The sequence below is a fragment of the Cibotium barometz genome, chromosome 6 (genome assembly GCF_041138505.1).
Source record: "Cibotium barometz isolate CiBa-2024 chromosome 6, ASM4113850v1, whole genome shotgun sequence".
In the NCBI taxonomy this organism is placed as follows: Eukaryota; Viridiplantae; Streptophyta; class Polypodiopsida; order Cyatheales; family Cibotiaceae; genus Cibotium; species Cibotium barometz.
Genome location: NC_141051.1, coordinates 27,056,926 through 27,074,257, shown reverse-complemented (window position 1 = coordinate 27,074,257; position 17,332 = coordinate 27,056,926). Strand labels below are relative to the sequence as shown.

The window sequence follows — 17,332 nt, the reverse complement described above, 5'->3', positions numbered from 1 at the left end:
GGGAACAATCTTGTTGCTTGTGTGAGGATGAAAGATGGGAGTTTTTAAAATCTTGAATGAGGTGAAAAAAGAGTAGATAGTAGTTTTTCTGGTTTTGGTGTATGACAAATTCGGAGCAGTAAATATAAATAAATATTATTGGTCCCAAAAAAAGAAGAAGACACGAGGGATATCCCAATGGTAGAGCTTTTTTGGTGGCCACCCGTGCCATAAGGGTGCAGTGTGGTCAATGGGGGACACAAGGGTAAAGAAAAGAACCTATTCTCAAATTAAAGGAAAAAGAAATTAAAGAAAATAATAAAAAATGATTCATTAGTCGGAAGTCGTATTGCGTTAAAAGCGAGTGGAGGGATAAGCCTATTAAGCCACGCGGCGAAAAGCCAGAAAAGCGTAATCTTGGCCGTAGACCTGTGAACACATCTAACGGAGCCAAACAAAGGCACGTGGAAAGAATCCCAAAAAGTGATTTTGGCGGACGTGGAGAGACGAAGGGCGGACGCGGTGACGTGGGCAACCGTACCGTAGCCGACGTGGCGCGCGCCTTCCCCTCCTCTAGAGTCTACAGACACAGTTTCGTTCTCTTTGTTTCCCTCTCTCTAAAGTATCGCTAATCCGTCATTACGTTTTAACTTAATCCGTCCTTAATCAGAGTCTGCATCGAACGGTTAGATCTCTTGAAATCCTCTTAACCTTTCTTTTCTTTTCTTTTTTCTCTCTTTTTTTCTTTTCTTTTTAATAAGTGTTTTCGTTCATCATAGATTAAAGAAAGGCACATTTAGGCTTTTAATCTTCACCCATTCTGTTATTTTCTGTTTTTTGAAGAACGGAAAAATTGGGTTTTCTCTATAGATATTGTTGCGCATGAAAAATCTAAATCTAAAATTATCTTGTAACACTTGCAGGCAATTTCTTTTGAACTTAATTTTGCAGTTAATCATGTATGCAGGCTCTTGATCCAGTGGTTTATTATCATTAATTTAGTAAGGGTTTTTATACCGTTTTATGGCAACAAAAGAGGAATTGGCTTCTGCAAAAGGCACCAAGACCCCTCCTCCTCGGGTGAGCAAACTTATTGATTTTTTTTTTTAAAAGAAAATTTTATAGAAGAAAAGACTATCCTCTTTTATTTTTTGGGAAAAAAAACTGCAAAAAATATACGTTATTAAGGAAAATGGGCCAGAAATGTCCATTTGAAAAAAGGACCGAAAACTATTGAAGAATGGTTCATAATTTTATAAAAGAGCCAAAATTGCCTCTATGAAAAAGGGCATGTGTGCAATGTATTATGAAAAATGCCCCAAATGTTTTTTGTAAAATGGCTATGTTAGTTGGATTTATTATATGATTGATTTAGGAATCTCCTGGGGCACCATCCTATGCTGAGTGGGCTGCAGCATTTCAGGTAAGCCTCAGTTTATGTGATTTTTTGCAGCATGATATTTTGTTTCTTTATACATGTTTAGCACTAATAATTTTGGGACACTTCATTACAGGCCTATTATGGTACTGGGGCAACTGCACCCTATCCTGGCTATTTCCTGGCTGCTGCTGTTGCATCCGGTCAACATCCACATTCATACACCTGGGGAGGCCCGGTACTACTTCAAGACTGCATAATTTTGTTTCTACATTAATTAGCTATTAATCTGTCCTTCTGTGAATGGTGCACATCCTAGCATGGGAGCATGCAATAAATATTTCATATGCAAATGCTACACATTCAATCACGTATCCATATGTGGGCACGTAATCAAGATCTCACATGCATTATAGCCAAATCCTATCATGTACGCATATGGGGGCATGCCACTTGCATCAGCCTTTCCTGAATTATTATGTGACTGCTGCACATCCTATGATGTGTCCATATGGGAGCACGTAATTGAGATCTCAGATGCATTACCCATAATGGGTCTCTGCACATCCTATCATGTACCCATCTAAAGACATGTAAATGGACTTATTGCTCACGTTGTTTATGCTTTTACAGCCATTGATAGGTCCTTATGGCAATGCCACGCATCCTGTCATGCACCCATATGGAGGCATGTATGCACATCCTACATTGACTGCGGTAAGTCATATCTACTTGAATCAGCATGTTTTTCACCTGCTGAACTTTCAAAGTGATTTTGTCGTTGTGATTCTCAAATTACCAGGGTATGCTGTCATATAGCCCATATGCGATGCCATCTCCCTCTACTGAACTTGTTATGGTAACGTTTGAATTTTGGGCCATCACATTCATGCAACATATGGTGGACTTGATGTTATTTGGAGATTATGTTTATAAAGCGAGCGTTGAGAGCATATGCACTTGAACATTTTTTTCAGGCAGCTCCGATGACAGAGGCTGATGTGAAACTGGCCATAGCGAATGGTCATGGTACGGCAAAGAGCTTAAAAGGAAGCAAGGGAAGCACCAGCATGATTACTGCCATAGGAAGCGATGAAGCGACAAAAGGGACATCCTGTTCAGAAAGTGGAACTGAGGGCTCCGGTGAAAGGAGCGAAGAAGAATATGCCCCCAACGTGAGTTCATCAATGTCACACACTTCTCATGATCGCGACAACACTTAATGATTCATTAACATGCAAGCTCACACTCTTAGCATTTCTGATGTGTGCATTTCAGGGCTTTCAAACAACCTCAAAAACCCGCTTCGAGAAGCTTTATATGAATGGTACTGCTTTATATGTAAGATTAGATGAGAGAGTGGTGGGCATAGCAAGTCATGCACACGAGAATAGGAGGACATGGGAGTCATTAACCTGTCTTGATGCATTTGTTGCTACAGGAAAACCTGAAGCTGGAACCCCTACAAATCTGAACATTGGCATGGATTATTGGAATGCATCCACACCTATTAGATTGAAGGGAAAGCGTGCCTCAACTGACGTGTTAACTAGCTTGATACCTGCCATGTCAAGCTCCCAGCTTATGGCCCAGGGCCAAGATGGAATTGGCTTGGATTTATGGTCCCAGGTATGATCTGCCTTAATATATACTTGTAATTCTATCAAGTGTATCCCAATGGTATTCCAGCTTCATTTTGGCACATGCAAACCAGCATCTGTGAAAGTCCAGACATCACAAGCTTCAGAATCCAGATCATTTGCAACATCCTACCCATTAAGTGTGCCTCATCATATTGGCTGATCTTTTTGGAGTTTTACTGCAGGATGACAAGGAGGTAAAGCGCCAAAGAAGAAAACAATCTAATAGAGAGTCGGCTAGGCGCTCTAGGTTGCGTAAACAGGTATACCTTGTGCTGCCATGCTGCTTTACAGGCATAATCCCCGCTTATTAAAAGGGGAGATTCAACCTGCCTGTGCCTCATGGGTTCATGCAACCCCTGGGGCCCTGGCTGTCAAATGGGCGGGGGGCGGGGTGTGGATGTCTCTAGAAACCTTTAGAAGACATCAGCCTATCCTAGTGAATTCATGCCTGCTTGGAACAATGCCCATATGTTTTAACACATTTTTCGAAATTGGAAGTTTAACTCTCAAAGGCTCACCTTATTGGGCAGGCAGAGTGTGAGGAGCTCAGTGTACGTGTAGATAGTCTGACGGCTGAAAATGTGTCCCTGCGGACTGAGCTCAATAGGTTAGCAGAGGAATGCAAGAAGCTTTTTGCTGAGAATGCAGCTATCATGGTGAGTATCAAGCCCTGGATCTCTTTTATCGGCGGCAAGAATGTAAAACCTTAGCAGGTGCGCTACTTTGTTTATTGATGAATTGGTGGTAATCTTGGATCTCTAATTGTATGTGCTGACGGAACAGAAAAACATAAGGACTGATGATGGTGAAAATGCTGAAGCTTCTCAAGAGCAAGATGAGTCAAGTGAGAAACAGGCGATGCAGCCAGAAGAGGCCAACTTAAGTAGAAAAGTTAAGGACGAAGTTGGCTCTGGTTTCCAACTCGTGAATGATAGGAGGATGACTGATCTGTGTGAGTCAGCAGCAAGTGTTCTCCCATCGAGGGGACGTTCTGAAGGGATTGCTGCTGGTTGATACACATTTACTCAATGAGCAGCAAACTTGAAGATTTTGAGATTGGCCATTTATGGCTTATCTTGAAAGAAATTTGGTCAGCTGTAATTGTGAAGCAAATTTTGTCAGAGTTGGAGCTTTATGGTGGCAAAAAGCATGCCCTGTAGAGCTAAGAATGTGGGTGTAACTGCAAAACAACTAGGCCACCTCATGGTTGAGAAATTTCGACCGAGTGGCTAAGTTGGACCAAGAAAAGAACCTAGAATAAACTAGGAGCTTTGTTATGTAATTGTGGATTTCTGAGCTGTGACAACAGCCTTGTACATTGTAACTGTGCGAGCTTTGACAAGCAACTTCGGGCACTATGAAGCTTTATTAGTCATGATAGGAAGGTTTTAAGGATAATGACCTATCTTGGAAGGCACTCCTAGATCTTGCATTGCAACTAATTTTGTGCTCCTCTTGATGACTCTTTCATGTAGCTGAGAAAGAAAGAAAGCAAAAAGACCATACTTGAGTCTGGTCTTGAGATGAATCTGTAGTCTGGAAAAATGTAAAAAAAAAACACATCCTACTAATCAACTAGTAGATCAAGCATCAAAAACAAATCATTTGGGTGTGGTTTTTGCTTCTTTTTTTTAAATTCTCAATGAGAGCTCTTTCCTCATGATAGACTGCCCACTTGCCTTCTTTCCAAGCTGCTGTGACATTGGCTAATTCTGCATTCTTTAGCTTGAGTTGCATTGGCAGGTTGGTTCCTCTACAATCCATATCTTTGTGCCTTTAATTTTTCTTTGCTTGACTGTTTTACTGCATGATTGCCATGTTGTGAATGCTAGGTTCTATTCGATCATTCGCATGGCTCGGCTCTCCATGCATGTATCGTCCTTTGGGTAAACTGCCCACTTGAATCTAGAGGGCCTTCGGCTGCCTCAAATCACTTTCCTCAACTTAAGCTCTGACTTTTGATTTGCTGTGTTCTTTCAGATCTTACTTGAAGTCTCCTGTACTTCATCTTTTCTTTTACCCTCGTGACAATTTCTTGTTTCTGTGGGATCCCAATCTCCGGGCGTGGTCCTGGCTGTGGTGGGGGTCTCTCGGCCGATGCTCTGGTTGGATGCTCGTGTCTCCCTGGCCTAGCTCTCTTAATTCAGCATTTGACCAATATTATGGAAGGGACGATATAAGGACTGCCTGGCTGTATTTTCCTCATTTTAGAGTCTTCTCTATGCTTCTGTATCTCATGCAGAGTACTGCCACACGCTGTCTTATGACTGGTCATCAAAGAGGTCCAAACCCCTCTCTGAAAAGAAGGTGAAAACAGCCTCTGATTTCGCAATAGACTGGGCATGAAATGATTCGCATTCTTACCAACAAAATATTGTCAAGAATTGTAAACTAAGTAAAGTGTGTGCCATGGTGCTCATGAAATCTGGACTGTGCTAGTCTACTATTCGTTCTTTTTCAAGGTTGCAAATATGGATTTAAAAAACTGTCCTGAGAGAGTATTGTCCTCTCTCTTTCTCTCTCTCTCTCTCTCTCTCTCTTTGCTAGCTGTGTAGTCCTCATTTGCCAAGAGTAAACCCTGCAGCCTTAGCAGAGGAGCATATGGTCAGCACATTAGTGTTTCACATTGCTTTTCTAGGTCTCTCTCTCTCTCTCTCTCTCTCTCTCTCTCTCTCACACACACACACACACACACACACACACACACACACTTTTTTTTTTGTGAAACCATTGTTTATATTAAATAGTAAATTGTACAGTCATAGTCACCTGAAGTGGGTGGAACTATGAGAATGAACTAAAAAAGATTGGGAAAATTCTTCAAACGGTTGGAGAGAAAGCTCGCCAAGATCATTGCAATCTCGAAGAGACCAGAGTAGGGTAGCACGAAAATAGGGGAAGGGATGAACAGCATCACCAGAAAAGTGCAGATGATTTTTGGTGGAATAGATGGTCCAAAGCACAACCATGCGAAGAATGTTAGCAGTCATCTCTTGTCTGTACATTACACCAGGGCCTTTGTTGTGGGTGTGCCCGCCCATTTTTGGTGTTCCTCCAATTTTTCCCACTTTCCATGTATTTTTCCATTTTTTGCTAGGTGGGAGAGGTTGTTTTTTGCTTGTCGGCTGTATCAGATGATGCTGGCCGATTGGACTCTGCTACTCGACCTGACCTGCAGTAGTGTGGTTGATTGGTTTTTCACCCAGCTGACTATGCTTATTGCTGGTCGTGAGCATCTATGCTGTTGTCGGCCTGTTTTGGGTTGGCTGACCAGCAACCTGGGGCCATATAAAATGGCTCCTGCCCCCCACACTTGTCATTGTACCATTCTGGGATTTTCTAGTGTATATATAGAGTTTATACAGCTTCTCTCTCCCTCTCTTATCTGTGTTTTTCTCTCTATAGCAGTTGTCTTCATTTTCGTTGCGCATTTTGACAAAGAAATGATCATACCTTGGTAAGGCTGGGGACAATCTATACTGAGCAGTGTTGTTAAGTGTTGAAGAAAATCGCGAGAATGCAAGCAACTCCACAATAAGTGAGATACAGCCTCGGGCATAAGGCGGCACCATTGACATAAAGCTGGAGCAACACGCCTTCTTTGAGCCAGTAGAGTGCCAACCGGTAGCGCGCTCGTAATGCATCGCCAAAAAAAGACCCGCTGCTTAAGTGGCAACTTTGACTTCCACACCTTTTTTAAAGTCAATTTCCACTAGGGCAAAGGCTTATCCAAGTGCCATAGCTTGTTTTCATGTTCCACTATCCAAGGCTAAGGAATAAGCAAACGGTAGACCTTGGAAGCAGTGAGGAGATGGAATGGGAATGAGGCATAACCCGGTTTGCTGATGATCAAAATGCCAATCCTGTAATGAATCCTCCTCCTCAAGAGGGGGTACCGGCTGAAATGGGGCGAGAAGTTCAGCTATGGCACACCATATCGGCCTATGATGCATGCCTAGATGCCATTGCTTGGTGGCCCCCCTGGGGAAAGAAAGAACCAAACCATGCTCATCAACCACATCATGTACCATATGTATTCCCAAAGTCGATAAATGATAAGCCTTTCTTGGGTGATCCAGCGTTAAAGGTCGAGGAAAGGCTCGACTTGAATGAATGCTCTGAGAGATCGGAGTGAGTTCCCTGTATGTGGAGGTCTACCTGACCAATGGATGAAACATAAGATCTGCTACCAAGCTATAATCAAAGACGTGGCATAAGGGCAACTTGGTATGCGCCCCAGTAAGATAACCAAAAATGACATCCGAGTGATCCAAAACCCAATGACCATAAGCATCTACTTTCATGTGTGCACACATGGTTGCCAACATCTTTGTCCAGGGCTGTGTTTGACGGACAAAGTCAATAAGCAATGTGGCCTTATGTGCCAGCATGTGATAGTGAATGTCGAGAATGTTCAGGCCCCCATGCATTTTGGCTAGCACACATAAGCACGTTTGAGCATATGAAGCCCTTTGCGATCCGATTGTGTTCACCGAGACATGCAATGCCACGAGACATAAATGTATCAATTTGCTTACTAGTCTAGGGTAACAAAGGAAGGTGAAACTGAACGTATGCCATGATGATTGATTGGACAATTCACAAGTGGACATGCAAAGGCCAAGTGGATAGCTTCCAGTAATCAATTTTGCACTCCAATCGAGTGAGGACCCATACTATCTCATCTTTCAAGGAAACATCCCAGCCAATCAGGTATCACCAACAACTGATCGGGTGGAACAATCTGACTTGGCCAAAGATTAGAATGCCAAAGATAGTGGTAGACTGACAACAGTTTTGACTTTTGAAAATCGACATGCAACCCAGCTGCTAGCCCATAAAGCAAAAGGGCATCCATAATCCGTTGCAAATCCGCTGGGGTATTTCTAAGAAGGAGGAGTCATTAGCATAGGCCTGTGCCACAAAGTGAGAACCATATGGCATCGCAATACGATGCAAGCTGCCCTACTGGTGGGTAAGCTTGTCACTATATAACATAAATGGGCAGCCTTGACGTAACGATTTACCCAAGGTCCAAGCGACCAAAAGTTCTCGACCAAGAATGCATTGAGTAGTACCCCCTGGTATAGCCAATAAATCACATTTCGCATTTTGGGTCCAAAGCCCATCTGATCCATCACCCCAGCTATGAAGTCGCGCTGGACAGTGTCAAATGCCTTAGCAATATCTACTTGCATGATCAGGACATCTTGGTCAATGTACTTGGCATACTCAATACCCATATAGTTATTTGGTATGTTGTCCATAATTTGCTACTTGGGAACAAAGCCTTATTGTGCCGGGTGCAATCCCGAGTGAAGGTATCCCTTAATGTGCGATTAGCTTTCATTTTGGTGACCAATTTATAAACAACTGGCATAAGATAGATGGGCCTCCAGTCACCTAAATTCTCACAGAGTTGTTGCTTTTTTAGGAGGAATTTCAGCAAGCTTGCCTTCCAAGTATGAGGCAACATGTCATCACGCCAACATTGATTAATCATGCATAGCAATGGAAGCTTCAATTCTGGCCAAAATGTGTGTGAAAGAATTCAACCGTCAAACCATTCCACCTGTGAGATTTCCATTTGCCCAACCTCTAAGTGTAGAGCGTGTAGTTCTTCCTCCACAAAGGACTCTTCCAAGCCTTGTGCCTCATCAAGTAACAGGATCGATGTAACCTCATCCAAAAGCATAGTGCGAGTAGCCAATGCATCATGTGTAAGTGGCATAGGATGGGCAAAAAAATCCTAAAATGAGAGTGACATATTTTCGCAAGCTGTTGCTTGGTAGAGGTCCACGTGCCATCAGACAACATAAGACGTGCTATGCCTTGCTTTTGTCTAGATGCATGGAGACCTTTGAAAAAAGACTTGGAAGAGCATCCCTTATCAAGCATTGATTTTTTCCGGGCACGCACTTGCCACTTTGCAATCGTTTGTTTATCGTTGTCCTTGATACAAGATTTAGCATCCATGAGTGTGACATTTTCCTCAACAGTCAGTGGTCTTGTATGACTAAGTTCAATGTGAGATTGCACAATCCTTTTGGCCTCTGCCACCCTCTCCCGTAAAGCACCCATGTACCACTTGTCATAGTCCCTTATCAACATTTGCATGCGTGAAACAAAACAACGCCATGCAATGTCAACATCCTCATTCAACTGCAGCAAAAGGGGTTGCAAAACTGAGCGTACTAAATCAGCAAATGCATCATGAGTGAGGTAACTATTGTTGTCTGTAAGCACAATTTTTTTGAAAAACTTAATTTACATCATAAAAATAGACAACAAAATAGATTGCTTATACTCTAAGCTTGACTTGTACCTAGTTAATAAATACAACTCATAAGAACTTTGAATTTTCAAAGACAAAGAGCTCTACAATCATACAATCACGATATTCAATCAACCTTGGTTAATAGATGCCACATCTTCTTCAACACGAGTACATAATGACCTCAAAAAAGTTATATAAATAGTCCTCATTACAACCATCCCCCATAGGCTCTCAATTTAATAGGCTTTTGGTAGCCAAAAAGAACACATCGATATAAAATGGATTCTTAGGGCCAATAATCCCATCAAGTTCGAATAAAACACTCACTTAAGGCTGGCAAGGATTACATAAAAAAAGTCAAAATAAAAGCCAAAAAAACTTACCAAATTACCTCTAAATTCATCTCAAAGCCAATTGCAAGACCTCTTTGAACACCACATTTGTGGTGCAAACAATGCTGAAAGTCCTCATGTCAGTTTTTCAGATGTAGCGTTTGAAATAAATACATAGCATCCGATGACTTCACTCATGAGAAAGCCACATATAATTGTTCATGGTTGAATACATGTGTCACCAAGTATAACCCTAGAACTGATAGTGTTTGTCCTTGTGATTTATTTATGGTCATGGTAAATGCAAGCTTCACGGGAAATCGCCTTCATCTCATATTAAAAGGAACTTACAAAGTACTTGGCATGAAAGTCATTCTAGGGATGAAAACCATGTCCCCAATATTTATACCTATAAATTATTTCTACTTCTATAACCTTAGAATGGAAGTTCTTACATATGAATCTCATCCCATTTCACAATCCTTTTTACAGATCCGAAGTCCGTAATAAAATAATATGAGAATTTTCCTTCAAAACCAATCGATGAGGAGGATAACCACCACCTAGATTCAAGCTATTAAGATATTGTATACAAAAAGGTAGCATCATCAACTCTAGACATAGAATCTGCATTTAAGTATTCCTTGTTCTCTGTAGGCATTACACTTAGGGCAATATTATTAATAGCATCAACCTAAACATTTCGAGGTGTAAGGATAGCACACTCTTTAAAAACACTTGCATAGTCTCTAGTTCTCAAAAGCCCCACATACACCCATTCAATGAGTTGTTACATAGACCCTATTTGAAGAAGCATTATGCGAGGGATTGATATAACACCTTCTTCTATTTTGCTATATACAGTCCCATTACCAATGTCTAGGATCCATTGTGCAAATTCTCACTCCGTCGAGTTACTTGCATTCTACACTTTGGTCTCTCTCTAGATTTTTGAATGACACAATGTTGAATTGACAATGTCCTCTCTTCATCCCTTCAGAACAAATGGTAAATTTTGTCTAAAATCCCCACAAAAAAGCATGACCTTTCCACCAAAGAGCTTGTCATTAGACATTACGTCTTGTAGAGTTCTATCTAATGCTTCAAATGCACATCAATGTGTCATTGGTGCCTTGTCCAAATTATCAATCTAGCCAATCTTAACACTAGGCTGAGTGAACTTGCATAGATATAACCCCAAATACATCTCCCATCAACCATACAAATATGAGTGGGAATCAATGTACCACATGGACCATGAACATTACATTGTTTGATAACTTCAAGCAACTTTGAAAACATTTCTCTACTGGGAAGCTCAACACATACTAATCGATCATACTGAGTATGTCACTTGCCTTGAATTCATATTCTAGAATCAGTAATATGTGTGAGTATGGTAGACCTTTGAAATTCAATCACACAAATGCATCGCCAACCAATTTGCAAGTAACCTCATCATATCCTTATGCTTCTTGTAAAACTTTAGTTTGTAAGTAACCTCATCATATCCTTATGCTTCTCATCGAACACATGGGTTGTATCCTAAGCAGTAATAAGGTGTTAGATATTTCATGCCATTTTGGGTTGTATGTGAAGGTAATAAACAGATCCGGCTTACCCTTCTTCCTTACAATTGCCATGCCATCTTATTACTGGGACAGTTTGCCCCAGTAATAAGGTGTTAGATATTTCATGCCATTTTGGGTTACATGTGAAGGTATATAAATAGATCTGGCTTACCCTTCTTCCTTATAATTTCCTTGCTATCTTGGTAAAAGCCAATACATAAAGCGAGGCCCTCCCATAAAAGAAGATGGCAACACAACTCTTCACCCTACTACACTCCCTGATACACTTGTGCACCGTCAGCTACATTGACCATATTAGATAGTCCTTGGTAGTCTTAAGCATGCAAATTTTCTTGGTTTTTTTGAATCCATACTAATCTTAACTCCTAGTGTTGTACTACTGCAATAGTCTTCCCCTATGCAAAAGGCATGCAACGGTATCAGGTTTAATTTGCAATTGATATGCATAATATTGCCTTTGGGTGACACATTTATAAGTCCCGCTTGTTGTATGCATACACACAACAACCTGTGGAATACATATATGCCACCTATCCTCTTCTAGTGGAAATAGGAGTACATGAGTGGCACATATGAGTGATGCCAGCCATCCTCTTCTCGTGGAAATAAGAGTACATGTGTGGCACATGACCAATGCAAGTTACTTATTCTTTTCACCACTCCATTACGGAAACAAATTTGAATATTTGGAAACCCAAGATCAAAATCATCCCCTTGGCATAATAACAACAACCTTGCTAGCAGTTGGCATCAAATACTACCTTGAAGTACAATGTGTCTCACAGAATACCATCCTTAACTCTCCATGTGGATTACTTTGTAGAAATTCCCCCAAAGATCGAAACACATTAGCATACGGATTACATTCATGTATAGTTTCTTGCAATCTTCCCAAGACATTGGAATCCAACCCAAGATACCATCTAAATGATTGTGTAACTCATGTTCAGTGTTATACACATATAGTTGTGCATACCATGGAGTATTCTTGTGTCTAGTCGGGCAACAATGTTCTAACACAATGATACAAGCTACAAGGATTTGAAAATTATACACACCTCTATTTCTTCCAAATCTCTCATCAACATGATCTATCGAGTGAAATAAAAGCTAAGGAATTATTGTAAGCTCGTATATCCTTTTGGAGTAACTTGCTCTTGCATCACTATCGAGCAAAAGAGCTTTTATAGCCTCAGGGGGATTCTCTAAGGCCAACAAATATACCTTCCTAGCTCCACAACAATGCTTCCCCATAAATTGTTGATGAAGTATTCTTCTCTCTTCTTTCCATAATTAAGCATGGCAAAAACTAGAAATATAATCTAGACCTCCCCCAATGAGTGAACTACACGCACCAAAAAATAATGGATATGTTGTTGGATGCCTTACGTCATCTCTTGTAGGATATTTATAAGCAATAGAAAGACACGAGAATCTTGAACTTGGCACATAACCTTTGATCCATGAACCGTGATCCCTACAAACTCAGCAATAGTGAAAACCTCTATTTTCGTCCAAATGGGTGAAACTATTTTGATTTGGATCAACTATTACTACTCTCTCTATAGATCTCTATAGTGTCACATTCTAGGCTTGATTGATACACTTAGGTTGATCCCTACATGCACTTACTTCTCTTCTAACACATGCTCTCATAGTACCTAAAAATATATTCACTTAAGAAAATCGAGATGGACTCTCCGTTGAAGATCAGCAAGATCAACCAACAAATCCATATAAAAGAGCCATGGACTCATCTATTGAGAGGACCAGCAAGGCCAATCAACCAAATCCATGCCCTAGTTTAGAAAACAACTCTAACTCCTTGTTCCAGTTTCTTTCCCGATGCACGTGTGGGTATCTTCGAGGTGCGACCCAGAGCCCGAGCACTATATGGTCAGCAACCTCTAGGCTCCTTTCGTCGCAGGTGACCTACCGCTTCACTCATAGGCCGTTTCCTTGTACCGGAAGCTCACCATTCAAATCGAACCAAGGCTGGTCAGGACCTCGACCGACCTTGCTACGTGAGACATCCTGCATTGACTCTCCGTCAGCTTTGTTGCAACTTTATTACTTAGGTCTCAAACAACGATCTCATTCACAAGATGGTCAAAATGCTTCCCCAACATTCTTGACATAAAACAGTCATTTAAAAACAAGTTTCATAAATATAGTTTCTAAGAAACTCTCATCTTTCCACATTGTTCCATATCATTTCTCGTTATTCCACATTCTTCTACATCAATTCACATTGCATATTCCACATCCAATCATATGGATTCCCATCGTCCTTCATCCATTCTCATCCAATCACATCCTATTACATCTCATCACATCTATTCACATCTATTTACATCACTTCACATCCATTCACATCTACCTAGGTCCACATCACATCACATCTCATCTACCCACATCATATCTCATCCATTCATATCTAACCAGATCCACATCACATCACATCCATTCACATCTCATTACATCACATTCACATCTCACCACATTGTTGAGATATCGAGCTCATCTAGTGAGGCGGTGGACACTGTGATGACCCGCCTGGGGGATAGGACACCACTGGCATGGTTGGTGAGATCATGGGTGATATGCGGCCAGTGGGATGACAAGCTGTGTGACAGCCATTCTAGAGACTGGCATAGTTATAGCACCAGCTTATTTAGTTGGGTTCACACTATAGATAACCCTAGTATGTATTTGGTTAGAGTACCTTTTCATATGTGTGTACTCTTATCTTTGTATATGGTGTGTTGAGTGTTGAGTGAAGGAGAAGAAGATTTTTAGCCTCACCTTGTGTGTTCTCTTTTAGGGTTTTGTGAGAGTGTGTGTGCTTGCAAGAGCTCAAGCTCTCTTCTCCCCTGCATCTTTTCATAGTATCAGAGCCTGGTTCATGCTAAGGGCTGAGCTGCAAGCAAGAGAAGCACAGGAAGCAGTACGAGGGTAAGAGCTTCAACTACTCTTCCCTATTTGTGTTGGCGAATACACCCTTGTCGGGAGCTCTACGGGAGGCACCGGCAAACGATCTCTGATTGAGGAGCTTTCTTCGCGGGAGTAAAGCTATAGGGAAACTATACTATCCTATTGGATGAAAATTTGCAGGCCGAAAATGCGTTTCGGACGCATTACGACCTCCGTTTTTCAGAAAAGCAGACGATTTCGAGCACTGCGGGTAAGTCATCGATTCTCTGCAGAACTCTGTTTTAAGAACTGCAGGAAGACAGATTGGTTGTGCTGACATTGTGTGTGCTGCAAGGAGGTCAACAATTGCCATTAGGTGTATGTATGCACATTGAGGTCACTGGTTGTGACATTTGAGTCTACAGTACTGCTATTGCTGCTGCAGAAAATACAACAGTTTGTGCAGGACAAACCAGAGTGCTGTTTCTGGTAAATTTGTGTGTCTGGCAAGATGTCAAATGATGGCATAAACCAGATTGTTGCTGAGAAGCTTGATAAGAACAACTTCCATGCTTGGAGGTTCAGGTTGACAAATTTCCTGATGGGAAAGGGTTATTGGGACTACATAGAAGGTGAGCATGAAGAGACACCGGAGATACCAGAGATCAATCCGACTGCTGCAGATGTGAAAGAGTTCAAGGATTGGAACCAAGGAGCCAGAAAAGTTATGTATTGTCTCTCTATCAGTATATAGGACACCATGATTGGGCACATTGCCAAGTCCCCCAAGGAGGCGTGGGACACCTTGGTAAAACTCTATGAAACAAATACCAAGGCACGAAAGATACAGTTGAAGAATGAACTTCATACTGTGGAGAAAAAGAGTATGTCCTGTGAATGACTATGAGATGAAGATAAAGGGTATTGTGGAATCCCTTGCATCTATTGGTGTTTCAGTAGATGATGATGATAAGGTGAAGTCTGTCTACGTGGTCTCGAGCCACAATACAAGGCGTTCAAGACGTCTATTCAGACTTGGGAAAACATTCTCAATTTTATAGATTTGGTGTCTATGTTGATTATAGAAGAGAAGAGCTTGGGTGAAGACCACAGTCTTCACAAAACAAAAACAGTTCAGAGCAATAGGCCTTCACAAGTTCAGGAAGAGGACAAGGTAGAGGAGGCCGTGGACGTGGTCAAGGATGTGGCCGAACAGGTAATCAACATTATGGCTAGCAGCAGCAACAACAATAGTCCCAGAATTCACAACAACAACAACAACAACATGCAGGTGGAAGAGGCCAATTCAGAGGCAGGGGGAGTCAAAGAGGTCATGGAAATTGGCAAAGGCAGTATAATGATACATGTGGATGCTTTTATTGTGGTAAGCCTGGACATGTGCAGGCAGATTGTTATAAGAAGCAGGCTGACATGCAAATGGAAAATTGCAGCAAAACAACTATGCATCCTCAAGCAGAAACAATGAGGATAATGAAAGGTTGTTTGTTATGCAGCATGTCATTAATACCATGTTTGAAAATGTTGAAGCAGCACATAAAGGTGATGTATGGTACGTTGATTCAGGTGCTTCGAACCACGTGACAAGTCATGGGGAGTGGTTCAAGGAGATGAAAAACCTTGAAAGACCAGGTTTTGTGGAAACAGGGGATGACACTGATCATCCAATTTCCCATGTTGGAGATGTGCCATTGTCTATGCAGGATGGCAAAGTGAAGTACCTTGCAGATGTACTTCATGTTCCGAACATAACAAAGAATCTGGTTTCAGTAAGCCAGATGATTGAGTAGGGTTTGCAGGTTCGGTTGAATCCTGATGGTTGTTATGTTGAAGATTTTAAAGACAAGTGCAGGATGGTTGCAAAAGGCAACAGAGTGGGCAGAATGGTTACATTGAATTAAACATGCCTGAAGTGAGTGCTGCAATGTTTGCAAATGGTTCAGGAATTGTTGCAGACATAGACATTTGGCATAAAAGAATTGGACATGTGAATGTGCAGAGAATGAAGTCTATGCAGAATAAAGGAATTGTGACAGGGCTGCCAAAATTTAAAGTTGAAGGTATGCAGAGAATATGTGAAGCATGCCAATTTGGAAAGCAAACAAAGCATGTATTTCCACGTAACAGAATTGTGAGCACAACTGCACTAGATGTTGTGCATTCAGATGTATGGGGTCCTACGAAGACCATGTCTATGGGAGGCTACAGGTATTATGTGACATTTATTGATGACCACACAAGGAAAGTGTGGGTATACTTCATGAAGGAGAAGGGTGAGGTGTTCACTCACTTTCAAAATTTTAGAGTTATGGTTGAAAAGCAAACAGGGAAATATGTAAAGTGCCTAAGGTTAGATGGAGGGGGAGAGTACTTCTCCAATGAGTTCTCTGAATTTTTGAAGAAAAATGGTATATTCAGAGACAGTTTACATGCAGATACACTCCGCAGCAAAATGGAGTTGGTGAGCGGAAAAACAGGCACATTGCTGAGATTGCGCGAGCATTGATGGAAGAGAAGAATATGCCGCATAGCTATTGGGATGAGGCTGTTTCTACAGCAGTTTACATCATGAACAGGACTCCACCTGTAGCCATACATGATGTAACTCCAGAGAGGAGAGGTTTACTGGCAGAAAACCTGATTTGTCTCATCCAAAAGATTTTGGATGCATTCCATATGTGCATGTGCCAGATGAGATGAGAACTAAGCTTGATCCAAAAGCTGAAAAATGTGTGTTTATTGGATATTCCCTTGAGCAAAAGGGATACAGGTGTTATAACCTTGCTACACGTGAGTTGAGGGTAAGCAGGGATGTTGTTTTTTATGAGATGAGCAGCTGGTATGCTGCTGAAAAAGAAGCTGTTGGGGCTGATGTGAGTGGAAATGTGGTTGCACAAAATGCAAGTCAGTAATCACAGTCTTTGAGTGGACCAGGAGAGTCCTCATCTAGTGGTTTAGTTGATAGACCATGGAGTGGCAGGCTGCGTCACAACACCAGTCCTGCAAATGTGATTAGTACATCACATAAAGGTAAAAAGAAAGTGGTTGAGCCCCTTAGTATGCGTGACATTTCTGCAGGGCATTCTCATGTTCTAGTGGCTCAGAGATGAGCCTTGATGAGGAGGTTGGGATCCCAGCTATGAGAACACCTGGTTCAGTTGATAGACCATTATGGAGTGGCAGGATGCGTCATAATACCA

General features: G+C 41.5%; 1 protein-coding gene across 3 annotated transcripts; it reads left to right on the top strand.

The window, feature by feature from the left end:
- Positions 1 to 566: 566 nt before the first annotated feature.
- On the top strand, positions 567 to 4,522 carry LOC147637587 (bZIP transcription factor 16-like). 3 transcript variants are annotated; one of them, XM_086799398.1, is made up of 12 exons: positions 567 to 664; positions 947 to 1,059; positions 1,355 to 1,402; positions 1,494 to 1,595; positions 1,991 to 2,074; positions 2,160 to 2,216; positions 2,335 to 2,532; positions 2,636 to 2,684; positions 2,799 to 2,986; positions 3,183 to 3,260; positions 3,531 to 3,656; positions 3,784 to 4,522. In XM_086799398.1, exons 2-12 carry the CDS (start codon positions 1,003 to 1,005, stop codon positions 4,012 to 4,014), a joined length of 1,218 nt encoding a protein of 405 aa, XP_086655524.1. In that variant the 5' UTR covers positions 567 to 664; positions 947 to 1,002; the 3' UTR covers positions 4,015 to 4,522. The 3 variants fall into 3 exon arrangements, with proteins under 3 accessions (XP_086655524.1, XP_086655525.1, XP_086655526.1); XM_086799399.1 differs by lacking the exon at positions 1,355 to 1,402; XM_086799400.1 differs by lacking the exon at positions 3,784 to 4,522 and having other exon boundaries at positions 3,535 to 3,656.
- Positions 4,523 to 17,332: the final 12,810 nt, after the last annotated feature.